We start from the raw sequence: 21,907 nt of genomic DNA, 5'->3' as shown, positions 1-21,907 counted from the left end.
ATCCAATCTGGAAATCGATCAGACCAACTATTTACATGTGATCATTTTTCCTTCTAATACTGATGGTGCCAAGTGCTATGTCGCAGGTGTCTTCTCGTTTCTCGAGGCCAGGGTTGATGTTTTAGACAGCACTCAAGCAACAACTAGTTCAGTGACACCTGAGCAGGGATGTATATACTGTGGTCTCTTGATTAGCATCACAGGTTGGGGGACAGTGTCTCCAATGCCTCTTTCACAAGGAGGGGAGCGTGCCCCAGGAGTGTGACTGAGTTGGAGGATGAAGGAGCTGGTAGGACGGGGTTGTGATGGATGAGTGCTCAAGATGGAATCCTGGGTGATGGCTTGGAAACGACAGCCCTGGTCCAAATGGCCAAATCCCGGGGCAAGAAGTAGGTGTGGGGGGTGAGGTGGCTGCATGGCTCTGGGGCAGGACAGGAGATGCCAGGGCTGCTGAATGCAAGGGCAGAAGCTGTGTTTGGGTCTTTAGGCCTCTCTGCTGGGCAGGCATGCTGGCCCTGAGAACTGAGCCCCTCAGACTATTGTTGGCAGGAGGGATCGTGGGAGGGTGGGTGACACAGCCTGGCTGATAATTCAAAATGAATCAATAAGCAATTTGGAAAGAAAAACAGATGCCCCACTGCATGAGCTGAAACAGCGCTCCCAGAGCCACAGATGAATGCTGCTCTGTGCTGTGCTGGCCGCTCGGCCAACAGCACCCTTCCTGCCTGAGGGGCTTGGAAGGGAAGTGCAGAGAAGGTTCCGGAAGCTAGAGGGCAGATGCAACATTCCCAGACTCCAACCTCAGGTAGCCGTGTGCCCTCAGGCTTTTCCTTTCTGCCAAGGGGTGGCCAGAGACCCACGGCTGCCCTGCTGAGTGTTTACACGGGGGGTTCTCGCCAGGACGGGGCAGCATCCTGGCTCAAACCCATGACCTTCCCACCCGATGGCACCTTCAGCGACAATGAGCTCCATAGGGAGAGGAGTGACGGGGTGGCTCCAGGCAGGGGTGATGGGACACTTTAGGGTTTTTCCAGACTGCCTGATTATAGAAGAATGAGCCACATTTTAGTGGATTTTGCTTTTTGTAACTTTAGATAAAGCGCAGTTAGCCAAGTTGCATGCTTGGCGGTGTCTGTGCTCTGGGTGTCAGTGGAGTGAAGGCTGCAGACTCTCAGTGAGGATGCCAACACTGTATCCCTTTATTATTTCTCTGACGTGGTCCATGGGGATGCCAGCGGTGTACACAGTGTTACTGACTCGATTGTGTTCCTGCCTGCCCCCCACCCCAAATACATGTTGAAGCCCCAAGCCCCAGTGTGGCTGTGCTGGGAGGCAGGGCCTGCTGGGAGGAAACCAAGGTTAAATGTGTTCATAAGGATACAGCCTTTATCCCATAGGACTGATGTCTTTTTAAGAAGAGGGAGAGAGTTTCCTCTCTTAGCACAAAGGAGAAAGGCCCCATGAAGACACAAGGAGAAGGCGCCTGCAAATCAGGAAGAGAGCCCTCACCAGAAATCGAACCTGCCACCACCTCCATCTGGGACTTCCAGCCTCCAGCACCGCGGGGAAGTCAGTGCTGTTCAAGCTGCCAAGCCTGCGGTGTGTTTAACGGCAGCTCTGCCCGACTCGTACATAGAGCCTATTAGCAGCAACCCTCATGATGGAGGGAAGAGAGCGTCACCTTGGACGGGGTCCTAAAAAGCAGCAGGCATGAGGCATCGTCAAAACGCACACCACACGGCGCGCAGCCCTGCTCCCGGCACCGCACGTACCGTTCTAGGCATTATTGCAACCACGAGGGGGACCTGGCTAGTTACAGAATTACAGCATCTGCCACATAAAAGGAAATCAACTGCTAAGCAAAAGGCCAACTATTCTTAGTGCTGTAACAGGAGGAAACTTCTGAGAGTTTGCAAAACTGTAGCCAGCACCACCTCCTAGGAGACACGAGGTCAATTTCACAGGACCGATGCTGCTCCCTGCAGCTCAGTGACAGCCCTCTGCAGGGGGCTTCTAAACCCAGGCTCGCTCTCTGCTTTTCTGATAGGTGCAAAAGCTGGGTTACAGGCCTGCTGGAAGAAGCTGGGGTCTGCCTGACTGCAGAGCAACTTTCTGACACCTACTGGAGGAGATGAACTGGGGATTTCTCCCTGACAAGTTTCTGGTTTAGTTCAGAAATATACATTTAGCAGGAGTGGAGCTGGGCCAGAAATGATCTTCTCTTTTGTAACTGGAGGAGCCTAATGTGCATATCTGCTCAGCACACCTAGTGCTCAGATACTGACTTCTAAAGACCATTCTCTACTAAAAAGAGTAAAAAAAAAAATATTTGGACAAATATATGACTCCATAGGAGGGACTGGAAAATTATAATGGTAGCCTGGAACATCTGTTTGTGCCATAAAGGAAGAAAGAGGACAAAAATGATGGGGGAGTGTTCGAAGGACAAGAAGCCTGTCTGAAGGGGGTCCCATTGGCCAAATCTCAAATAATTGGAGCATCCCAAATAAATAATGGTAGTAGCAGGTTGTTATCCATTGGATAAAATAAGACTCAGTGAGTCCATGCTGATATAAAGAGATAGATATATAAGTAAGGCAAGGAGAAAAGCTCTTCCTTAGAGTTGAAAGTCAACATCTAAACGTAGCAAGGACCATGGAGCTAGAAAACCACCATTTGGTCAGCATCTTAGTGATAGTTGATTCAGGTAAGAATCATTAATGGGCACTAAGATGAAAGTCCAAAGAGGAACAGGATATTTACATGGTCTCCAAGTATCTGTCTACAGGATACTTTGCATAAAGTGAAAAATAATACCTTTACAGTGGAGAAAGATGGTTGGCACCCCGTTAACCAGCGATTGAAGGCAACATCACCCAGGTTGGGATAAACCAATATTGTGTGTCTACTGATAGGATGGGTTGAGAAGAGCACAGCTGTGACCTTGTCAAACTGCAAAACCCAAATCTAATCATGAGGAAGCACCAGAAAAGTCAATATTGAGGGACATTCTACAAAGTAAGTGGCCTATACTCTTCAAAAAGGTCTTACCCTACTCCTGTGCATATGTGAAAACTCTAATCTGAAAAGATACATGCACCCCATGTTTACAGCAGCACTGCTTACAATAGCCAAGACATGGAAACAACGTAAATGTCCACTGACAGATGACTGGATAAAGAAAATGTGACATGTATATGTGTATGTGTGTGTGTGTATATATACACACACACACACAATGGAATACCACTCTGCCATTAAAAAGAATGAAATAATGCCATTTGCAGCAACATGGATGGACCTGGCAATTGTTATATTAAGTGAAGTAAGTCAGACAGAGAAAGACAAATATCATGATACCACTTACATGTGGAATCCAAAAAAAGGACACAAATGAACTTATTTACAAAACAGAAACAGACTCACAGACATAGAAAACAAAACTGTGGTTACCAAGGGGAAAAAGAGGGGGGTGGTGGGGGGATAAATTGGGAATTTGAGATTTGCAGATACTAACTACTATATATGAAATAGATAAACAACAAGGTTTTACTGAATAGCACAGGGAACTATATTTAACACCTTTTAATAGCCTGTAGTGAAAAAGAATATGAAAAGGAACACATATGTGTGTGTAACTGAATCACTATGCTGTGCACGAGAAATTAGCACAGCACTGTGAACCCACTATACTTCCAAAAAACAGTCAATGCGTTGAAAGTTAAACACAGACAGAGGTGCTCCGTTGGTCACAGGAGATTAACAGACGCGGCAACAAAGCATAACCTGGTGTTTTTCTCTGACAATGAGGGAAATTATTTGGAAAACCAGCAAAAATCTGAATCAGGTTTTTGGATAATAGTCTTGTATCAGTATGTTTTCTGATTTTGCTGATCCTGCTGTGGCTGTGGAAGACTGCCTTCACGTTCATGGAGTGTACACTGAAGAGTTTAGGGGTAAAGTGGCATTAAGTCTACAGTTTGCCTTCGAATGGTTTAAAAAAACCCTCAAATGCACGTACATGCTTACACACACCTATCTGTGTTGACACCTGTAGGTAGACCTGGAGAGGATGATGCAGCAAATGTGAAATATGGAGGACTGTTCCTGCTGCCCCTGACTCGTGACCCAGCACGGCTAACAGAATCACTGTGAGAGATCCGAAGTGGGTTAGCGATGCTGAGTGTCTGTAACTGAGCTCATAACCAGCTTTGGTTCCGACACCCGTCACACTGTTGACAAAGAACTCCCTGCATGTCTGGGATCCCTAGGGGCAGCTCAGGAGGTCCCCTGATGGGTCCTTGAGCCATCACCAACATGCGCTGTCATCTCCTGTGCCCAGGAGACCAGAGAGAGAAAAGACCAGAAGGGTCAGGTCTCACCACTATGTGGCTTACAGACCACTTGGGAGATGACAGTGACACTTGGTAAAGTAGGGGGCAGTACAGGACCTGATTAGAGGTGAGAACAAGGGGCTGGCTGAATCATGGAGGGCCTCATGGAGGAGGTGGCACTTGCCAGACCTTACACAGAGTGGAGAATCTGGACTGGCGCCTGGGGAAGGAGCCGCAGAAAGCAGTGTGGGAATGCAGGGAACAACGGCGAACTGTGAGCGTACCCAAAACCTTCCGATGTGTGGTTCCCGGTGAAAATCCACCCTGGGGAAAACGATTTTTATCGAGGAAAGTTCCAAGGTGCTACTGCCATTCAAGAGTTTGTTATGATTATTCTGATTCAAGATCCTGTGATTAGATAGAAATATAGTCAAAGCACGAGCGTGGGTCTTCTTGAGAATTTCCTGCCCACCATGTGGGGTTGGGTCAGTGCCTGGACACTTTGAACAATGTGACGTGGAGGCTGTGTTGACAGCAAGTTGTATGATTGGAGGCATTTCTGACGAATATGTTAAGGACACCTTTCTGTGGACTGAGTCCCAGGATGGTCTCAGAGGGCAGGGGTGGGCTGGGTGGATGTGTAATTGATAGCTAATGTTGAGTGCCTTCCTGACGGCTCATCCCTGTGGTTCCACTCAGCCTCCTAAGAAAATGGGGGTGGGGGCCAGGGGGCAGAAGGGAATTTGGACCAAGAAAAGCTCTTTATGGATGGAATGGAATTTAGGCCCCTCCACCTCCAAATGAATTGTCCTGAAGAATAAATGCTGCCGTAAGAGGAGTCATACACCTTTAAGCAGGGGGAGTAATTTTCACCCCAGGAAAAACAGAGCAAGCACAAAAGGGAGCGTCAGTGCCACCCTCCCTGAAACAAAGGCACTCACATTCTTTCTTTTTTCCCCTTTAAACGTGGTGTTAATAATAGCACTGTTTACTGACGCATCTCTTCTTTTGAACAGGAGTTCAATTTTAGCTCGCTCGCAAAGGTCAGGAACCCTCTGCTCCCTGTTATCTTCTCACTCTGGGGGAATGCAAATTGAAAAAGCACACGCAAGTGATTTCATCTTGCTGGATTGCGGCTGCTCCCCCTCCTCCCGGGGGCTGCCTGGCTTGCTGCTGTCACGCGGAGCTCGGGCGAGGTGGGGTGCTGGCTGGGAGTACGAGTGACAGCTCCTGTGCCCACTGGCCCACCTCCCCAGTAAAAATGTTCTTTGTCTACCTGATTGCATTTTTGTCTTGTACTATAATTTGGTTTTATGTCCAGTCCCACTGCCTAGAACAGGGGAGCACTAAAAGTAGTTTTGACATTTTTAAATGGTTGGGAAAAGCCCTCAAGGAGAATAATGTCTTATGATGTGAAAATTATGCATCCATAAATAAAATTTTATTGGGGCACAGCCACGCTCGTTGTTAAACTTACTGCCCATGGCGACTTTCAGGCAGCGGAGTTGAGTAGTTATGACAGGGACATCACCAGTCTAAACTATTTACTACCTGGCCCTTTACAGAAAACATTTTGCCAACCTCCTGCTCTCAACTGTGAGTTCCCTATGGGCGGGACTGTGTTTGGCTAACTCTGCACAATGCCAGACACTGGAAGTTTCTGGAAAATCCCTGCCTGCAGAGTGAGTACATCTCAGCCTAAGACACCTTGCCTGTTGAGTTTCTACCTTCAGAAAGCCGTCCTAGGAGGCTTCGGAGGTGGGGTGGTGTGTCCTGATTCGGCATCCACCCGCATCTTTCATTTCTGTAGTGGGTGAGGGTTAGATTGTGAGAGACCCCTATTTATTTATGGATCAGAAGCTTAGGTGAAGGGATCTCCCTTGCCCACCATTTGCTCATCTGAGTGATTTGCTTGGCCCCTTGGCAGAGGGGAGGAGATTCGAGAGCAGAACCAGACAGCATCAGGGGACATCTCCGTGCATAAGATGAGTTGGAATGAAAGGCCTAAGGGCCACTTGCTCTGGGAGTCTGTCTCCTGTCCCCAGCGAGTCTCCAGTGGACTAGACTCGCTTTAAAAAGGGACACAGTCATACATATACTTGTCAGAGTTCCCTGTGTGATTTGAGATCAAATTCTGGGCCAAGTTTGCTTTTCAGATCTCTGCTATAAACGATCTTATTTATATTGGATGGAATTTGTAAGATGCACGGTGAATATTGGATGGAGAAAGGATCTTGTAGAACAAACGGGCTCTTTTAATAAAGCATGTCTTTAATTTTTAAATTAGAGGATAAACAGCCTCATAGGGGAGGCAGGTGTGGCCCTTGGCTCTCAGTAGAGTTGGGGTAACATGGTACCAGGTGAAAGGAAATGCTTCAGGGCGCCTGAGACACATTTAGACCTTGCTTTAAAAAAAGCCATTGATGTTATTCATGCCTTTCACTGAGCACCCATGCTGTGTGAGATTGGGTGAATTGTTGGGAATAGAAAAAAAGACAGGGCATGACCTTTATGTGCAAAAACATAAAGTCTGCTGGGGACACCCAGCCCTGTGATTAGTCACTCAGGATGCAGTAAGACATCGTGGAGATTTGTAGAAATGCAGGGAAGCAGAGCGGGAGGACACCTGAGTTTGCCAAGCAGTCAGAAGGGTTTCCCAGGGGGCAGTGTCTGCAGGGAGGTTTGGTGGGGAGTAGACATTACTGGGAAGGTAAATGGAAGAGAATATTCTAGGTGGACCACGTGTGCAGACCAGAGGCAAAATAACCCATGGTGTATTCGGGAATTCCAGCAGCACATGCATGCAGAGGAGCAAATGACAGGGCTCCTGGGTAAGTGGCATGGCTGTGACATGCAGAAGAGATTGGCCTTTAGCTACTTGGCGGCCACTGGGAGTTTTGAGCGGGGGAAGTGAGGGTATGGGATTTTGTAGATTATAAAGCGTATTTTGATAACTGCAAGGAGGGGAATTGCAGAAGTGAGAATCTACAGTTAGGGAAGTCGAAGTTGGGATGGAAGCAGTGTAATGTCCAGGATTGGGGAAGACGGGCAGGATGCGGGAGGGGAGGAGTTGTGGTGTGAGCAAGTGCAGTGGCCAAGATGCTGGAGAGGAGAGGGCGTTTGGATACTGGACACAGGTACAAGATGATATGGGCAAGCTTAGCAAGGGCCACCACACACAGTTGTGCAGGTTGTACACTGCACAACTCACTACATCTAAGGGGTACAGATACATTTATATATTTGTGACATGAATGACCCAGTAGATGGCAATAGAGTTGAGAAAAGATGGCTTTTCCTCATTTGCACAAAGAAGCCCTATGGGTTAGGCAGTCCTGGGCTTAGGAAAATAGTTGGGAGTGAGAAGGCTGCAGAGTCCAAAGGAGGAGAGAACATAAGATAATAACCAAGTTTCTGACCCAAGCAACCTGGAGACTAGAGGCTCCATTAGTCAAGGGATGGAATGCAGGAGAAGGAGCAGATCTGTTAGACTTAAGGGACCTGAGAGCCACTTAGATGGGAGACATCCAGGACCAGTTAGTTCTCTGGATCTGGAACTCAGGATACAGAGGTGGGGCTGCATTTGTGGGAACCACCTGCACACCTATAGGAGTTGATGCCAAGAGGCAGGGATGGGTGGCTTTGGGAGGATGTGCAGAAGGAGGTGATCAGTCTCCAGGATGGAGCCCAGGGGAGCCACCAAGATCTTCAATGGCAGGTACTGGAAGGGAGCCTTGAAGCGGCCTGAGAAGGGGTGGTTGGAACTGGTTCTTGGAGTGTTTCCCAGATTCAGGTGGGAGAGGCTTCAAGCTGACCAAGGTTAGGTTGATTTTAGTGGGGGAAGGGGGCAGGGGGCAGGGGGCAATTTTAAATGACTCTGGACTTTTTCGGTGTTTAAGGGACCAACCTGGTTTGTGACCATATAGGATATTTCACTCATTCAGTCTTCCATTTATTTATTCTACACCTACATGTTTATCCGGTGCCTACTGTGGTCCAGGAACTGCTCCTGGTCCTGGGGGTAGAGCAGAGAGTAGGACAAGGCCCTGCTCTCAAGGAGTTCACATTCTAATTGCTAACAAACAAGCCCACGGGACAATGTCAGCTGGTGACAAGTTCCATACAGAGTGACAGGTGCACAGGGATGGGAGCTCGTTTCAACTGGGTGGGCAGAGAAGACCTTCTGGTAAGAGCTGAGTGCTCTGAATGGAAAACCCACTTGGCCACATCATGGTGAGTCAGGTGCAAAAGTGGTTGGAAGGGGAAGCAGGCAAGCAGGCTGGAGCCAGGCTAGGAGGGCCTTGTAGGCCGTGCAGGGAACCTGGATTTTCCAAGCGCAGCCAGAATCCATTGGAGGGTTTTCAGAATGGGAATGACTTGCTCTGGTTTACATTTTATTAACATCACTCTGGCTGCTGTGTGCAAAGTGGACTTTTGTACGGTGGTCAGAGTTAAGCAGTGAGATCCAGTTGAACACCATTTCCTCCATGTTATGACAACTCAGTCTAGGGTTGTAACCACAAAGCTGGGCAGATTTGGGAAGCCACATCTATGGGACTTCTAGATGATAAGGGCCAGAGATGAATCAAGGATGCTGCTGCAGTTTCTGGTGCAAGTCAAGGCGTGGCTGATGATGTGTTTATGAACAGGGGGAGATTGGAGAGGGGAGCAGACTCTAGGGGATTCTAGGCACTCTAGTTTCTGCTTTGGTCACATTTGTTGTACAAGCTTGTTAGGCACCTAAATAGAGATGCCAGGTAGGCAGCTGGATCTTTGAGTTCAGAGCTCTGGGGAAAGGTTAGGACCAGAGATAGAAATTTGATGTCAAAAGCAAAAAAGATGGTAATTAAAGCCAGGGGCCTGGCTGAAGTCACTGAGAGGGCTGATGGAGAATAGGACTCTGGATGGAGTGGGCTCTGAGGTTTTGGGAAAAGGAGAAGTAGCTTGAAGATGAGGATGGAAAGGAGCTTTCATTGAAGAAGGAGGGAAAGCAGAAGTCGTGATGAACATCAGGGAAGAAAGGCTAGGGAAGAAGGCAGTGGTCAACAGGGTTGACGTGAAGAGGCCCAGGAAGATAGGAATAGAGGGGTGGCCTTTGGACCTGGCAGGATGGACATTGTTGGTGAGTTTCAGTGTGCTAGCAATGGAAGCTCATTTGGAGCCAGAAGTAAAAAATTGTCGATGGAGATGCAGACAATTCTTTCTAGAAGAAATATGGGAAAGAGAATCAAGAAATGGGATCATACTGGAAAGGGACACGGTACCAGGAGAAGTGTAGTTTTGTTTTTGTTTGTTCTTAAAAATGGTAGATATTAGGAAATGTTTTTATGATGATGGAAATAAACTGTTTAGAAAAAACTTGATGATGGGGGAGAGGGTGGTGCAGTATTAACATCTCTAAGCGTGAGGAAGGCATAGAATCCGAGGTTGGTCCTGGATTGAACAGAACCTCACAGTTACAGGAGGGAAGACAGACAGTGGTAGAAGGCCCGGGTGGGGTGGTGGATAGACCCCTGCAGGGATGCCAGCCTTCCAGTCTGATGGCTTCTATTTTCTCAGCGAAGTGTGAAGCCAGGTTGTTATCCAAGTGGGAGTAGTACTGGAGGACTGAAGAAAGAGGAGGAAGTGGAAATCGTGATTTTGGTGGATGGGAAAATAAACAGACTAAGCATTTAAATTGAAATGCGTTCTCCTTGGGTCCATCCCAGGATTTTGTTTCATCAGAAGAAGAGACCCTAGGGCGGGACACACGAGAAGCTCTGAAGACAACAGCAGATTTTTGTCTAGCATCTTCTCTGCCTCCTGTCCCCTGGGCTACCGCCTTCCCAGGTTAAAGATGCTCATTGTTCATGAGATGCCCCCTCCCACGTGGGTGAGCATGCATCAGAGTGAACTCAGGGAAAGAAGTGCCACTGTGTCATTTTACCCTTCAACGTGGCAATAGAGGACACCTTGCTTTGCTGCCATGGGAACTCCAAGTGCCCACAGCTCGTCCCTTCAATGTCAGGAATGGACATTTCCAGCGTAGATGAGGCTTTTGCTAAGTCGTCCACCAAGCACAAGGTGTGACTCTGTGCCAGGTCCTCACAGCAGCAGAGGCTGTGAAGCTCTATTTAGAAACATCCCTGTCCTTCCTTGTTCTTGGCCTGATTTGTTGATGGCCAATAAACCTACCCCCTTACATGTAGTCATGACCTATCTATTGTTGGCTTAATGAACGTGACCTCTTTCTTCTCTTAGGCTTGGGGGTTGACACAGGGTCTGCAGGCTGGGCTGAACATGCTGAGATCCGTCTGGGTGAACACAAAGGGATCATGCTGGAAAGACCCACAGAGGTGTTTAGAAATCTCTTTGCCCCATGTTGGGCCTTGTGGATTCTTACGAGCTTCTGCAAGAATCATAGATGAGTGTTATTTTTGTTCCTCATAGGTTTTACACCTTTTCCAACTTTGTTTGGGGAGACATACAATGTATATATAACCAAGTATCTAAAGCAAATTCTTTATTACTAGTACTTTATTACTACTTTAGATCTTTGAGCTTTATTAAACATACTTAATTTTGGGCCAATGTGAACATTGCACTAGTCCATTTTAGACTCAACCTTCAGTCTTGCCTCCTCAGTGCTCCCTCCTGTGTATTCTTATCTAATATCATTACCCACCAGCCCCTCCTTTATCCATCAGCTTTCACAGATTTCTATTAATATTCACCCTATATGGAAGTGCAAATCAAAACCACAATGTGATATCACACCATAGCTGTCAGAATGGCTATTTTCAAAAAGGCCACAAATTACAAATATTGGCTAGGATGTAAAGAAAAGGGAACCCTTGTACACTGTTGATGGGAGTGTAAATTGGTGCAGCCACTGTGGAAAACAGTGTGGTGGTTTCTCAAAAATCTAAAGATAGAAATACAAAATGACCCAGCAATTCTACTCCTGGGTATATGCCTGAAAAAATATGAAAACACTAATTTGAAAAGATACATGCACCCCAATGTTCACAGCAGCATTATTTACAATTATCAAAATATGGAAGCAACCTAAGTGTCCATCAACCAATGAATGGATAAAGAAGATGTGGTATTTACACACAGTGGAATACTATGTGGCCATAAAAAATAATGAAAATTTGCCATTTGCAAGAAAATGGGTGGACTTGGAGGATATTATATTAAATGAAATAAATCAGACAGAGAAAGACAAATACTGTATGATATCACTTACATGTGGAATCTAAAAAATACAACAAACGTAAATAAAACAAAAAAGAAGCAGACACATAGATATAGAGAACAAACGAGTGATTACCAGTGGGGAGAGGGGAGGGGAAATATGAGGGTAGGGGGAATGAAAAGGGTTATTATAGGATAATATGAAGTCATGTGTGTGAAACTTGAAAACTGTAAAGCACTATAGAATTTAAAGAATCACTCATTCCATAACAAATTAATTTAAAAAATACCCTATGTAATTAATAATGCTTGAGAAAATGTAAAAGAAAATGCATATTCTTAGCAAATGTTTAATTAATATCTTCTAAGGATGGCCTCAGAGACTAGAGAAAAATTATCACCATCATCAAACCCAAAAAATGGTCTTGTGGGATGTTGTGCAGTGAAATGGAAACTCCAACAGGGTTTAATTAGGCTGGTCAAAGCCTAAATCTTCTTATTATATTATTCCTGCTTTTGGGCAGGAAGCTCAGAGTCAAAATTAATTCTTCTCTTTCAGTGTTAAATTTTGTTTTTACCTCCCCTAAGGGTTTCCAAGCTGGATGCTTGTTTGCACTTTGGGTTATACTTGGCATAGCACCAGGCTGTTATGGATGCGGTTGGACCAGGGCATCAACTGGTGTGGTTGCCTGATAATGCTGAGTTGGGGGCAGTCTAAGAGTATGAACAAGTAGACGCCCTTTCAAGAGACTGAGTGCCAACGGTTTCGCAAGAGCTGATTGCCCCTACCTGCCTCCTGCGGTTAGGTGAGGTGAGCCTGATTGGGAAGCCAAGATCCGTGATCAAAAGAGAACATATCATTGAGCCATAATTGTCAGCATACTAATAAACTTTAATCAGTAATGACTACTATCACTGTGCTTTTGTATACACTTGTCATTTCCTGGCAAGTCTGGAGCTATTAGCAGTGTACAACAGCCAACGGGTCAAAATATTTGCATGACATTTTGTGTCAGGCAAGATAAGCTTGTTAATACCAGGGTAACAAACAACACAAATTTCAGTGGCTTAACCCAACTTAAGGCTATTTCTCAGTCATGCTACAAGTCCCAAGTGACTCGGCAATGGTCTATTCAAAGCCAGTCAAGGGTCCAGAATAACAGAAACTTCGCTGTGACACATGCTTCCATGAGAACTGTAGACACAGGAAGGGAATTATCATGTGTTAGCTTGTGACGTTTCCTTCAGAGTGATACTCATGACATATGCTTATGCTGGTGGGACAAATGTAAGTCACATGACCTCATTCAACGGAAACAGGGGAATATGAGCCAACATGTATCTAGAAAGATGAACGCTGGACATATCTGGTGAACAACACTAATAACTACTGCACATTTTAAACCCTCACTTGCAAAAATGTTTAACTCATAATGGGTTTTCAAAACCACTTGGGTATCTGTGGTAGATTGTACTATTTTGTTCTGAATTATTTATTCCCAGTCCCTGTGAAAGAATTATATTCCCCTATTCTGTGGACATCAGGCACTGCCATATGACTTGCTATGATTAATAAATGGTGAGCAGAAGTGAGATGTTCTGTCATTTCTCCCTCTTTTTCTCCCTGTCAGGAAAATGGCATGTCTACCCAGGGTCGCTCCTTCAGTCTGCATCCTGGAGACAACAACATGTGAACAGAGCTGCAGCTGACGTGTAATGTATATGAGAAATAAACCTTTGTGTTTTAAGCCCTTGGGGTTGTTTGTTACTGCAGCACGATGGAGCCAAAGCCGACTGCTACAGTATCTTTATCATTCTCAGTAAATAGAAAACAATGGAATTGGCTGTATAGAAATTCACACTCACTGTCCACTTGACTGAAGTATATCTGTACTTTAAAGCAGAAGTATCTATAAGGACTTATTATGGAAATAAATATTATTCAGTTGAGTTGAGTTAATGGCACAAATATACATTCTCCAAATTGGGGCATCAACTGACACCTTAGAGTTCCTATGAAAAACCTAGCAGGGGAATTGGGACTTAGAAACAGTGCTTTCAAATGCAGACTCTTGATCCTGTCCTCCTTGAGCAGTTGCCTTAGAAGACCTGAGAATAATCTATATTCATGTCCACTTTGGACAGAAATTATAATGATGAAATGTTACTATCTATAGGAATGCAAAGTCTCTTCTGCGTCCAGTGATCCTCATTAATTCAAATCCCATCGATTTTTACTTCATGGGAGATAACTGGGACAGAGGCCAGGCTGGCATTTACTCTCATGTTGTGAGTGTGCATTTCTTGCACTGGCTATCGCAGGTTGCCATTTGCTATTTGACTATACAGAGTGTCTTCAGAGGGGAGTCATTTGTCCTTCTCTGGAGACACCAGCTGCAGGTCCCCAGAAACAATGGAGCCAGCTCCTGGGACAGGCCCTCCCAAATGTCTGGCTTCCCTCCTTACAAAGCTTTGCTCTCTACTGTCTTTCACCTGTGCAGTCTCTTGGCGGGGCGGAAGTGATCTGACCTAAGAGAATCTGTAAAGTTGAAAAGTCACGGATGAGGTGGGTACCATGATTGCTTCTCTTCTAGAGCGGCAACACTGAGGCATTAGAGAGGTTAAGTAAATCCATGAATGTAGCAACTGTGGTTTGAACCCAAGATGGCCTGACACTATAAATGACACAAAGAAGTACAGATAAACTGAGATGTGGCAGAGAGAGGTTTAATTATTAAATTTTTATTTAATTATTAATTATTAAATTTTATTTAATTATTTATTAAATAAATAAATTTTATTTAATAAATAATTATTAAAATTTTATTTAATTATTAATTATTACTCTAGCTGTTTAATTATTTAGCAGAGGGGTGTGTGTGTGTGTGTGTGTGTGTGTGTGTGTGTGTGTGAATAATTTACATGGTTTCCCCCGATGGTCGTCTTCCGGTCATTAGAAATTGTCCAGCAGGACTGCTGCCCTGGCATCATACTGTCAGCCCTCATACTACTGAATGCTCTAGGAAATAATAAAGCTTGATTTATTTAAGGATACACTAATTAGAGGTTTCCTACTATTTGACACTCATCTCTTAATTGGAAAGGTGCAGTTTCTTCCCAACAAGAATATTGACTTTTGAGTCAGACCTAACTTTTAGATGCTAGTCTATTTTTCTCCTTGGTTTTGAATTTTAAATTGTATATATTATGTGACCATCACTGACTTCTATTGAGCAACTATTTCAGTAGCTCCTCATGGCCCATTTGGAGAAGAACAATGGATTTTCTGGTACTGATGTTTTAATAATGAAAATTTTTATAATTATCCAGTGTTTTTGTCTTTTCAACCACGATAATATATGGTGAACTTGATACACTGCCTTCTAAGTTATGAGACCCTAGGTAACTTCTCAATTATGAGAAATTTTTAATAAAGTTATAATGTTTAACAGAGTTATAGTATTCTTTCCTTTAGAGGAGTGGTGAAAAAACTGTAAAATTCTATATGTCCTCTACAGCATCCAACCTCAGATTATTAGGCAGAACACAGTGTCTGCAAACTGTTTAGGATCACGGAAAGTTTACCATATTTAGGGAGAAGCTATTATCAGTTTTTATCCAGCCAATGACACTACTGGGGTATATTATACTGGGGTGGATATTTGGGAGGAAGCCCCAAATAAATCACTGGAAACTAATGCTCAAAGAAGAAAGGTTAGTTGGATTTCTTGATGTTGATAAGCTGTAGATTTCTATCTAGGAAAAATAAAGTCACATCTTTGGATTTTTAAAAAATTGCACCTTATAGAGATTTACCCAGAAATTTTCACCCAAGATCTTAGCATTTCAGATCTTAACAATTAACTCTTTTCCCAGGCTAGGTAGTTGGGGTATAACTCTTAAAAGAAAAATGGTAAATCTGGAGATATTGCCTTGTCAGTGGGGGCATTACCAGTAACTTACCAAAAGGAGAAAATGAGGTTTGAAAAATATAATGGCTATGAAACATCATTAGCAGAAACAGCCTGAAAGTACTGTAATGCTAAACCTCAACCATCTCAGCTGAGAAACGTCACCTTTCCAGACTCTTTGATCTCATGTTCTCCCTTATTATAGTGAAGTGGCATTTTGATTGCAGCAGAGAGAAATGCTGCTTGGAAATCAGATTTGAGAGGACATCATATTTTCCCAGGAGTATTTTTTGTCGATGGTACTTATTTAATTTTGATTTCAGAACTGTTTTGTGGCACATCTCATTTTCAGATATTGTTGCTAAAAACTCATGTGAATGTAATAAAGAATTTTAAAATGAACATAACATCGGAGACCAACAGAGAAACCCTAAAGGAAAAGAACTAATGGTGACAGAAAAGAAAAGAGAGCCTGTCTGCCCATGAAACACTAGCTGCTTTTTGGGGGGTTGTTGCGCTACAGAATCCTCATGAACCAACACATTCATGACACAAAAAGCACTGAACGTGGAGGCTGGACAACAGTTCCGGTTCTTGCTCTGCCAGCAGCTGTTTGACCTTAACCAGGTCCCTAGTCCTGCTGGGTCTCCATTTCCGCAATAAGTAAGAGGAGAGCAAAGACTCTTCAACTCAAAAATCCTATGATCTGTGACGTGATTTATGTGACTAAACTCTCTGCACGTGAATAAAGTTATTCAAGCAACAGAGCTGAGCTTTTCTACGGTGAAGGCTGGTTTGCCTTGGTCTTCTTCCGGTTTGCCCTCACCTGCTTCCGGTGTGCCTTCCCCTGGGTCTGATATACACTCCCCCTTCCTCCTTGGCAACCCATAGATCCTGACTTTTGGACGGTCAGCCCTGTTTCCTCATCTATAAAATGTTATCTAGTATATCTTCATTAAGTTGGCCTCCTCCCACCTTCCACTTCTCCCCGTTTTCCTCATAACATATAAATATTTCAGAGATACTCTTCTTTGAGAAAAACTTGAAAGGAAAAAACCCCACAGAGATGGAAGGGGAACTCCTAGAGAAGGGGCTTAGAAGAGATCCCAGCCAATCACAGTGTGTTAGCCTCTTTTGGATTCAAACAAGCAGATTTGAAAAAAATTAAAAAGACATTTCTGAGACAATTGGAAATTGGAACACTTAGTAGATATTGGATCTTAAGAAATGATCATTAATTATTTTAGCCATTGTAATGGTGTTATAGTTATGTTCTTGAAAGAATCCTTAGTTTTTAGAGGCACACATTGAAATATTTGCAGATAAAATGATCTCACATTGGGGGGCAGTTAGTGAGTGGTGACACAGATGGAGAAAGTTTGGCCATGAATGGACAATTAGAGAAACTGAATGATGGGTACGTGGGAGTTAATTATAAGATTTGGTCCACTTTTGTATAAGTTTTATAGTTTCCATAAGAAAAAATGTAAGAAAAAAAAGCTTAATGGGGATTCATCCTAAGGAGGCATATTTGCTGAGGTGTTGGGAAGGGCTGCTTGTCATAGTTGCATAATGGTTGGGGGTAAATATGGAAGTTCATCAATCAGAAATGCTATAGTGAGGAGCTGGCTGGCAACGGGCCCAGCTCTGTGTAGCTGTCATCTAGCCTCCAGGCCAATTTGCCCTCTATAAATAACAGCCTATATGAATGCTTTACTATTTTAATGCATACTTGCCACAGCTGCTCTGCATGTTTGTTTATGTAGCTGTGAACCCTGCTGTAAACATCACTATCTCAAAATTGCCCATGTGTCAGGAACATAAAGGGCCCCCTTTAAAAATATATTTGTGGGATGAGACACAGCCAGTCCCCAGATGTCTGGGTGGCTGGTGTCAGAATTTTCCAGGGTTTGATTCACTTTCAAAAATAGAATCACATGACTGGAAGGTTCTTGAGAGGTCACACATTCCCTGACTCTGGGCAGGACCAGAGTGAAGCTGTCCATCAAGACAGCTGTCTTTTGTGGGTGTGGGTCTCTCTTTTATGAGGCCAGAGAACCTATGGAGTGAAGGACTGGGACCAGGAGCCTCAGGACATCAAAGGTGGGCAAGACTCACATCTGGCCTTCAAGGAGCTTACATGCATTTTTCTAAAGATGCACCTGACCCTGAGTAACATGGCTAGGCACAGCTGGGGCTGGAATATGATGTGTCGCCCTGCTGGCCAGTGCGGGGCCTGAGAGCCCAGCAGGCTGCAGGACCCGCACGGTCAGCCTGCCGCACGAGATCTCGGGTCTCCAGAAAACATGTCAGAGTCATCGTGTGCTCACGATGTGTGTGTCAGGAAGATGGCATTGCAGGGGTGGCGGTGAGGGGCTCATCCTTGAAAGAGGTCCCCTAATTGAGATCAGTGAGAGTTATTTAAGGTCAACCACGACATTTTTGAAAGAAGTGATGAGTAAAACAAGTCGTTTTGGGTCGGCTTGCTGTTTTCATGGCTTCTGATTTCCCATCTAGCCCTGTGATGAATAATTAGGTCCTGGTAAATTTGCTTTTCTCAGTGTGCATTTGGTCCACATTTATTTTTTTTCCTGTGACTTTAATTCACTGAAGCATTTCCCCCTCCAAGGGTCTGCTTAATTCCTGTAAATCCCAACTATGCTTTTTATTCACAAAGGAAAAATCCTCCCCCTGAAGTTCAAGAGACCAAACGTGCTAGAAAGACTGAACTGTATGAATCCTTTCAGGAAAGTATCAAGACGTGTCCAGCTTCTAGACGAACACAGAACTTTCTAGAGCCCTCCTCTCTCCACTTTGCAGAAAATTATTATTTTAAGAAAGTTAACAGTGGTTGCCTTTTCCCAGGAATAGGGGTGTTTTGATTCTCTTTGCTGGCAAATTCCCAGTTTTCTCTAAGAAAGCAGTAGAAAGGCCACTGAATGCTCAGAGGCAAGTATCACTGTTAATTACCAACAAAATGATGCTCCTCTCATCGGAAAGCCTCACTCATTACAAGCTGTCATCAGAGAGACAGGGTCTCTCCTAGGGAGGATTCCGACTTAGGGACATCGCAAAGAAAATTCGCTGATTTTGGATTTGTCTATTTTTTCAAGACTGGGACAGCTTTGCAGTTTGAAGCTCAGATTAGCACCAGTAACCAGAGGGCACATCTCCAGTGGCTTTTGCTTCTTGTGCTCAGAGATGGGAGATAACAAGGCTTGTCCACTGCCCTCCTTCCTGTCCTATCGGGAGAGTTTGTAGTGAGGAATTGAATAATAAAACCGCGTCACCAGTGGTCAGTTTATGCTGCCAGAGGCTGTACCTCAGTGGCCACCACTAGGGGGATCCAGAGTCCCTGTGCTCAGCCGAGGCGGGAGAAATTTCTGGTCAGTGGGAAAATGACAGAGCTCCCTGTGTGATTCATTTTTTTACCCCCGCTGGGCCTCCTCTCCTCTCCTTCCTCCTCCCACACACTTATCGCATCACAAGTGCACCCCACAGTCAGGTTCAGGGTGCATATAGCTCCGTTCACGTATGCAGCACTATTTTAGAACTTCACAGTAATTATTTTATTTTCCATGTTCTTTTGGTTTTAGGCAAAGGAGCACACTCATATCACTGAGCTCCATGCAAAGCTTTCTACTCACATTTTCATTGTTTGTTGCATTTAAAAAAACTTATTGCAAAGGTTTTTACCACCATGAGAGAAATTTGTTAGGGGTAATGACCTTGCCAGTTGGGTCCAGGGGGGCAGAGACATGGAAACAATGACTTTCCTTTGATGGATGACTGAGATCCAGGTGATGAGTGGATGAAGAACGTGGGGTCCAGCTGGTGGCCGTGCATTTTCAGATTATGTAAACCAACCCTGAGCCTCCAGTTGAAGACCTCAGAGCACAGAAGGCAGGTCATATAACTAAAGAGGATTCTGAGGCCAATATTGGTAACTCAGAAGAACAGTAAAGCAGTGCGTGGACTGGTGTTCTAGCTCATTCTTTCCCTGTGGGGCACTATCGTTAGCTTCAGTCAGAGTTTATGGCTCTATTTTGTGGAAAGTTGCAGATAAATATGGGCAGAACCTGCTTTGCTGTTGGGATGCGTAACACGTGTGAAGTTAAGACATGAGTGAAGATGTCATTAAAAACAGATCATTTCTCTATTTTGGAGAACAGACCATCTTTGTTAAAACACTCCAATGGTTAGCTCTCCATAGCAGAAGCATCGATAGCGTTATGAGAAGGGGATCTCATTTTTTTTCCTTTCTTGCTTGAGTTATATGCTGGGTCTGTGTTATCTTGTCTACTGGGGGTTTAGTGGGTAGATTATGGTAAGACACCACACGCTCACTTGATATAAAAGGAAAACCAATGCTATGGGTTTTTCTTGCAAATAGCTTCCAAAAAAGGGGAGAAATTGCATTTTTATTAAAACAATTTGTCAGGCTTCCTCTGAAAGGCTTAACTTCTTCCCCCTGGCTTGGCAATAAATAACCTTAAGTATTTAAATTAAACAATGTTTTAAAAACTGCCTAAAAAGTGCTTTAGAGACAGGTCAAATTTTAATTTAAGTAAATACTTCAAAATTTAAACTATATTAAGAGGTGTTTTTTTAAAAAAAGTTTATCAATTTATTTTCCAAAGGACTTTGAAAATGGTTAGACTTCTTCTTCTAAATGGTTAGACTTCTTGGTGGATATACTTAAGGCTACAGGACCAGTGGCATCCTAGTTCATGACTAAGGAGGCAGTGTCAGTAGTGAGTGATGTTCAGTTTTCCGTATTTTGTTGTAAACAAGAATGTGAGGTCCAGTTTAAAATAAGCATGGATCCCACAGATAGCCCAGCACGGAAAACGCCTTACCTGTAGCTTCCACCATTCCTTCTAGGATGACCACAATTTCCAGTTCCTCTTTGGGCAGCTGGGCTTTGGAGATCTCCCAGAAAGGACTCTGTTGGTTAATTTCATGGCTGATGATGAGTGGTGACACCAGAAACAGACGGTCATCCCCAGTGTAATACCCTACGTTGATATCTGTCTGATTCAAGGGTATGAACTCCCCCTCGGAGGTCTGTTTGGATTTGATCAACTTGGCTCTGATGGAAGCCTCCACGATGTGGGAATTCCTCAGATCCCCAACTCGGAACATCAGGCATAGTTTCCCATCCCGCATGGAGATCACTGCATGGGTGGAAAAAACCAGGGTCTCTGCCCTCTTCTTGGGTTGCGATATTTTTACAAACATGCATCCCACCATGAATGCATTGACAATGGACCCCAACACAGACTGGATTAAGAGGAGAATAATTCCCTCCGGGCACTTGTCCGTGATGACCCGGTAGCCATAGCCGATGGTGGTTTCTGTCTCTATGGAGAATAAAAAAGCAGAGACGAACCCGTTGAGGTTGGTGACGCAGGGAGTCCATGAAGGGTCCTCTATGTGGTCCATATCTCCTCGGATGTACGCAATTAGCCACCAGATCATCCCAAAAAAGAGCCATGTCACCGTGTAAACCATGACGAAAATCAACAGGTTGAACCTCCACTTGAGGTCTACTAAGGTGGTGAAGATGTCGGTCAGGTAGCGGTAGGTCTCCCTCACGTTGCCGTGGTGGACGTTGCACTTCCCATCTTTCCGCACGTACCTCTGGATTTTCCTTTTGGTCCGGTCCCGGCTGATGTGTCTTGGCAGGTCATCCCTGGCCTGCTTAGGCAACTTTGGCTGGTGAATGGTCACAGGGCTCTCAACATCCTGGTCCATGGAGTCGCCCTCCAGGACGTTAGCTGGTGGTTTGGAGAAAAGAAAAGAAAAGCGGAATGAAATGCTGGCTTTTGGGGGATCATGGAATCCCCACTGTGTATGACATGGTAGGAAAACAAATACCATTTGTGTACCTATTAACAGAGTAGATGAAGCTTTTTTTTTTTTTTTTTTGCATCACCTGGGCAGGCTGCCTTGGACCTCTGTGCTCTGAGCTCTAGCTTGTGTAAGGACTTCACTGCCCTTCCCACCAGGACAGAGCTTACTGCTGTGAAGCTGTCTCCCTGCCAGCAAGTCCTCAGAACCAGTCCTTACAGCGGGATGTCTCCCTGTTCTATCTGAGATGCTGTGGCATGGGAAAGGCAGCGCACTCTGGATAAAGAAATGTTTAGATTCAGACAGTTTTGGTTCTGCCACTTAGCCATTGTGGGCTCTCGGACAGGCTGCCTGTTATGGACTGAACTGTATCCCCCCAAATCCATATGTTGAAGTCTTAACCCCACTATGTGACATTTTTGGAAATGGAGACTTGAAGGACGAAATTAAGGTGAAGTGAGGTCATAAGGGTGGAGCCTTAATTCAATAGGGCTGGTGTTCTTATAAGAAGAGGAAGGGACAGCAGGGGGTGAGCACGCAGAGGAAAGGCAGGGAGAGAGGTCTTCCAGACCCTCCAGAGGTCACCAGAAACCAGCCCTGCCGGCACCTTGATCTTAAACTTGCAGCCCC

At 44.6% G+C, this 21,907-nt stretch overlaps 1 protein-coding gene across 1 annotated transcript in view; it reads right to left on the bottom strand.

Annotated features, from left to right (window-relative positions):
• KCNJ6 (potassium inwardly rectifying channel subfamily J member 6) overlaps positions 1-21,419 on the bottom strand; it is an 82,868-nt gene extending 61,449 nt beyond the window's left edge. The window contains exon 1 of the mRNA XM_010959434.2: positions 20,284-21,419. Coding sequence (XP_010957736.2) covers positions 20,284-21,307 — 1,024 coding nt within the window. The 5' untranslated portion in view covers positions 21,308-21,419. The remainder of the gene's footprint in view (positions 1-20,283) is intronic.
• Positions 21,420-21,907: the final 488 nt, after the last annotated feature.

The sequence above is a fragment of the Camelus bactrianus genome, chromosome 1, assembly GCF_048773025.1.
Source record: "Camelus bactrianus isolate YW-2024 breed Bactrian camel chromosome 1, ASM4877302v1, whole genome shotgun sequence".
In the NCBI taxonomy this organism is placed as follows: Eukaryota; Metazoa; Chordata; class Mammalia; order Artiodactyla; family Camelidae; genus Camelus; species Camelus bactrianus.
The sequence above is the reverse complement of the archived record's forward strand: the minus strand, read 5'-3'. Positions and strand labels throughout refer to the sequence as shown.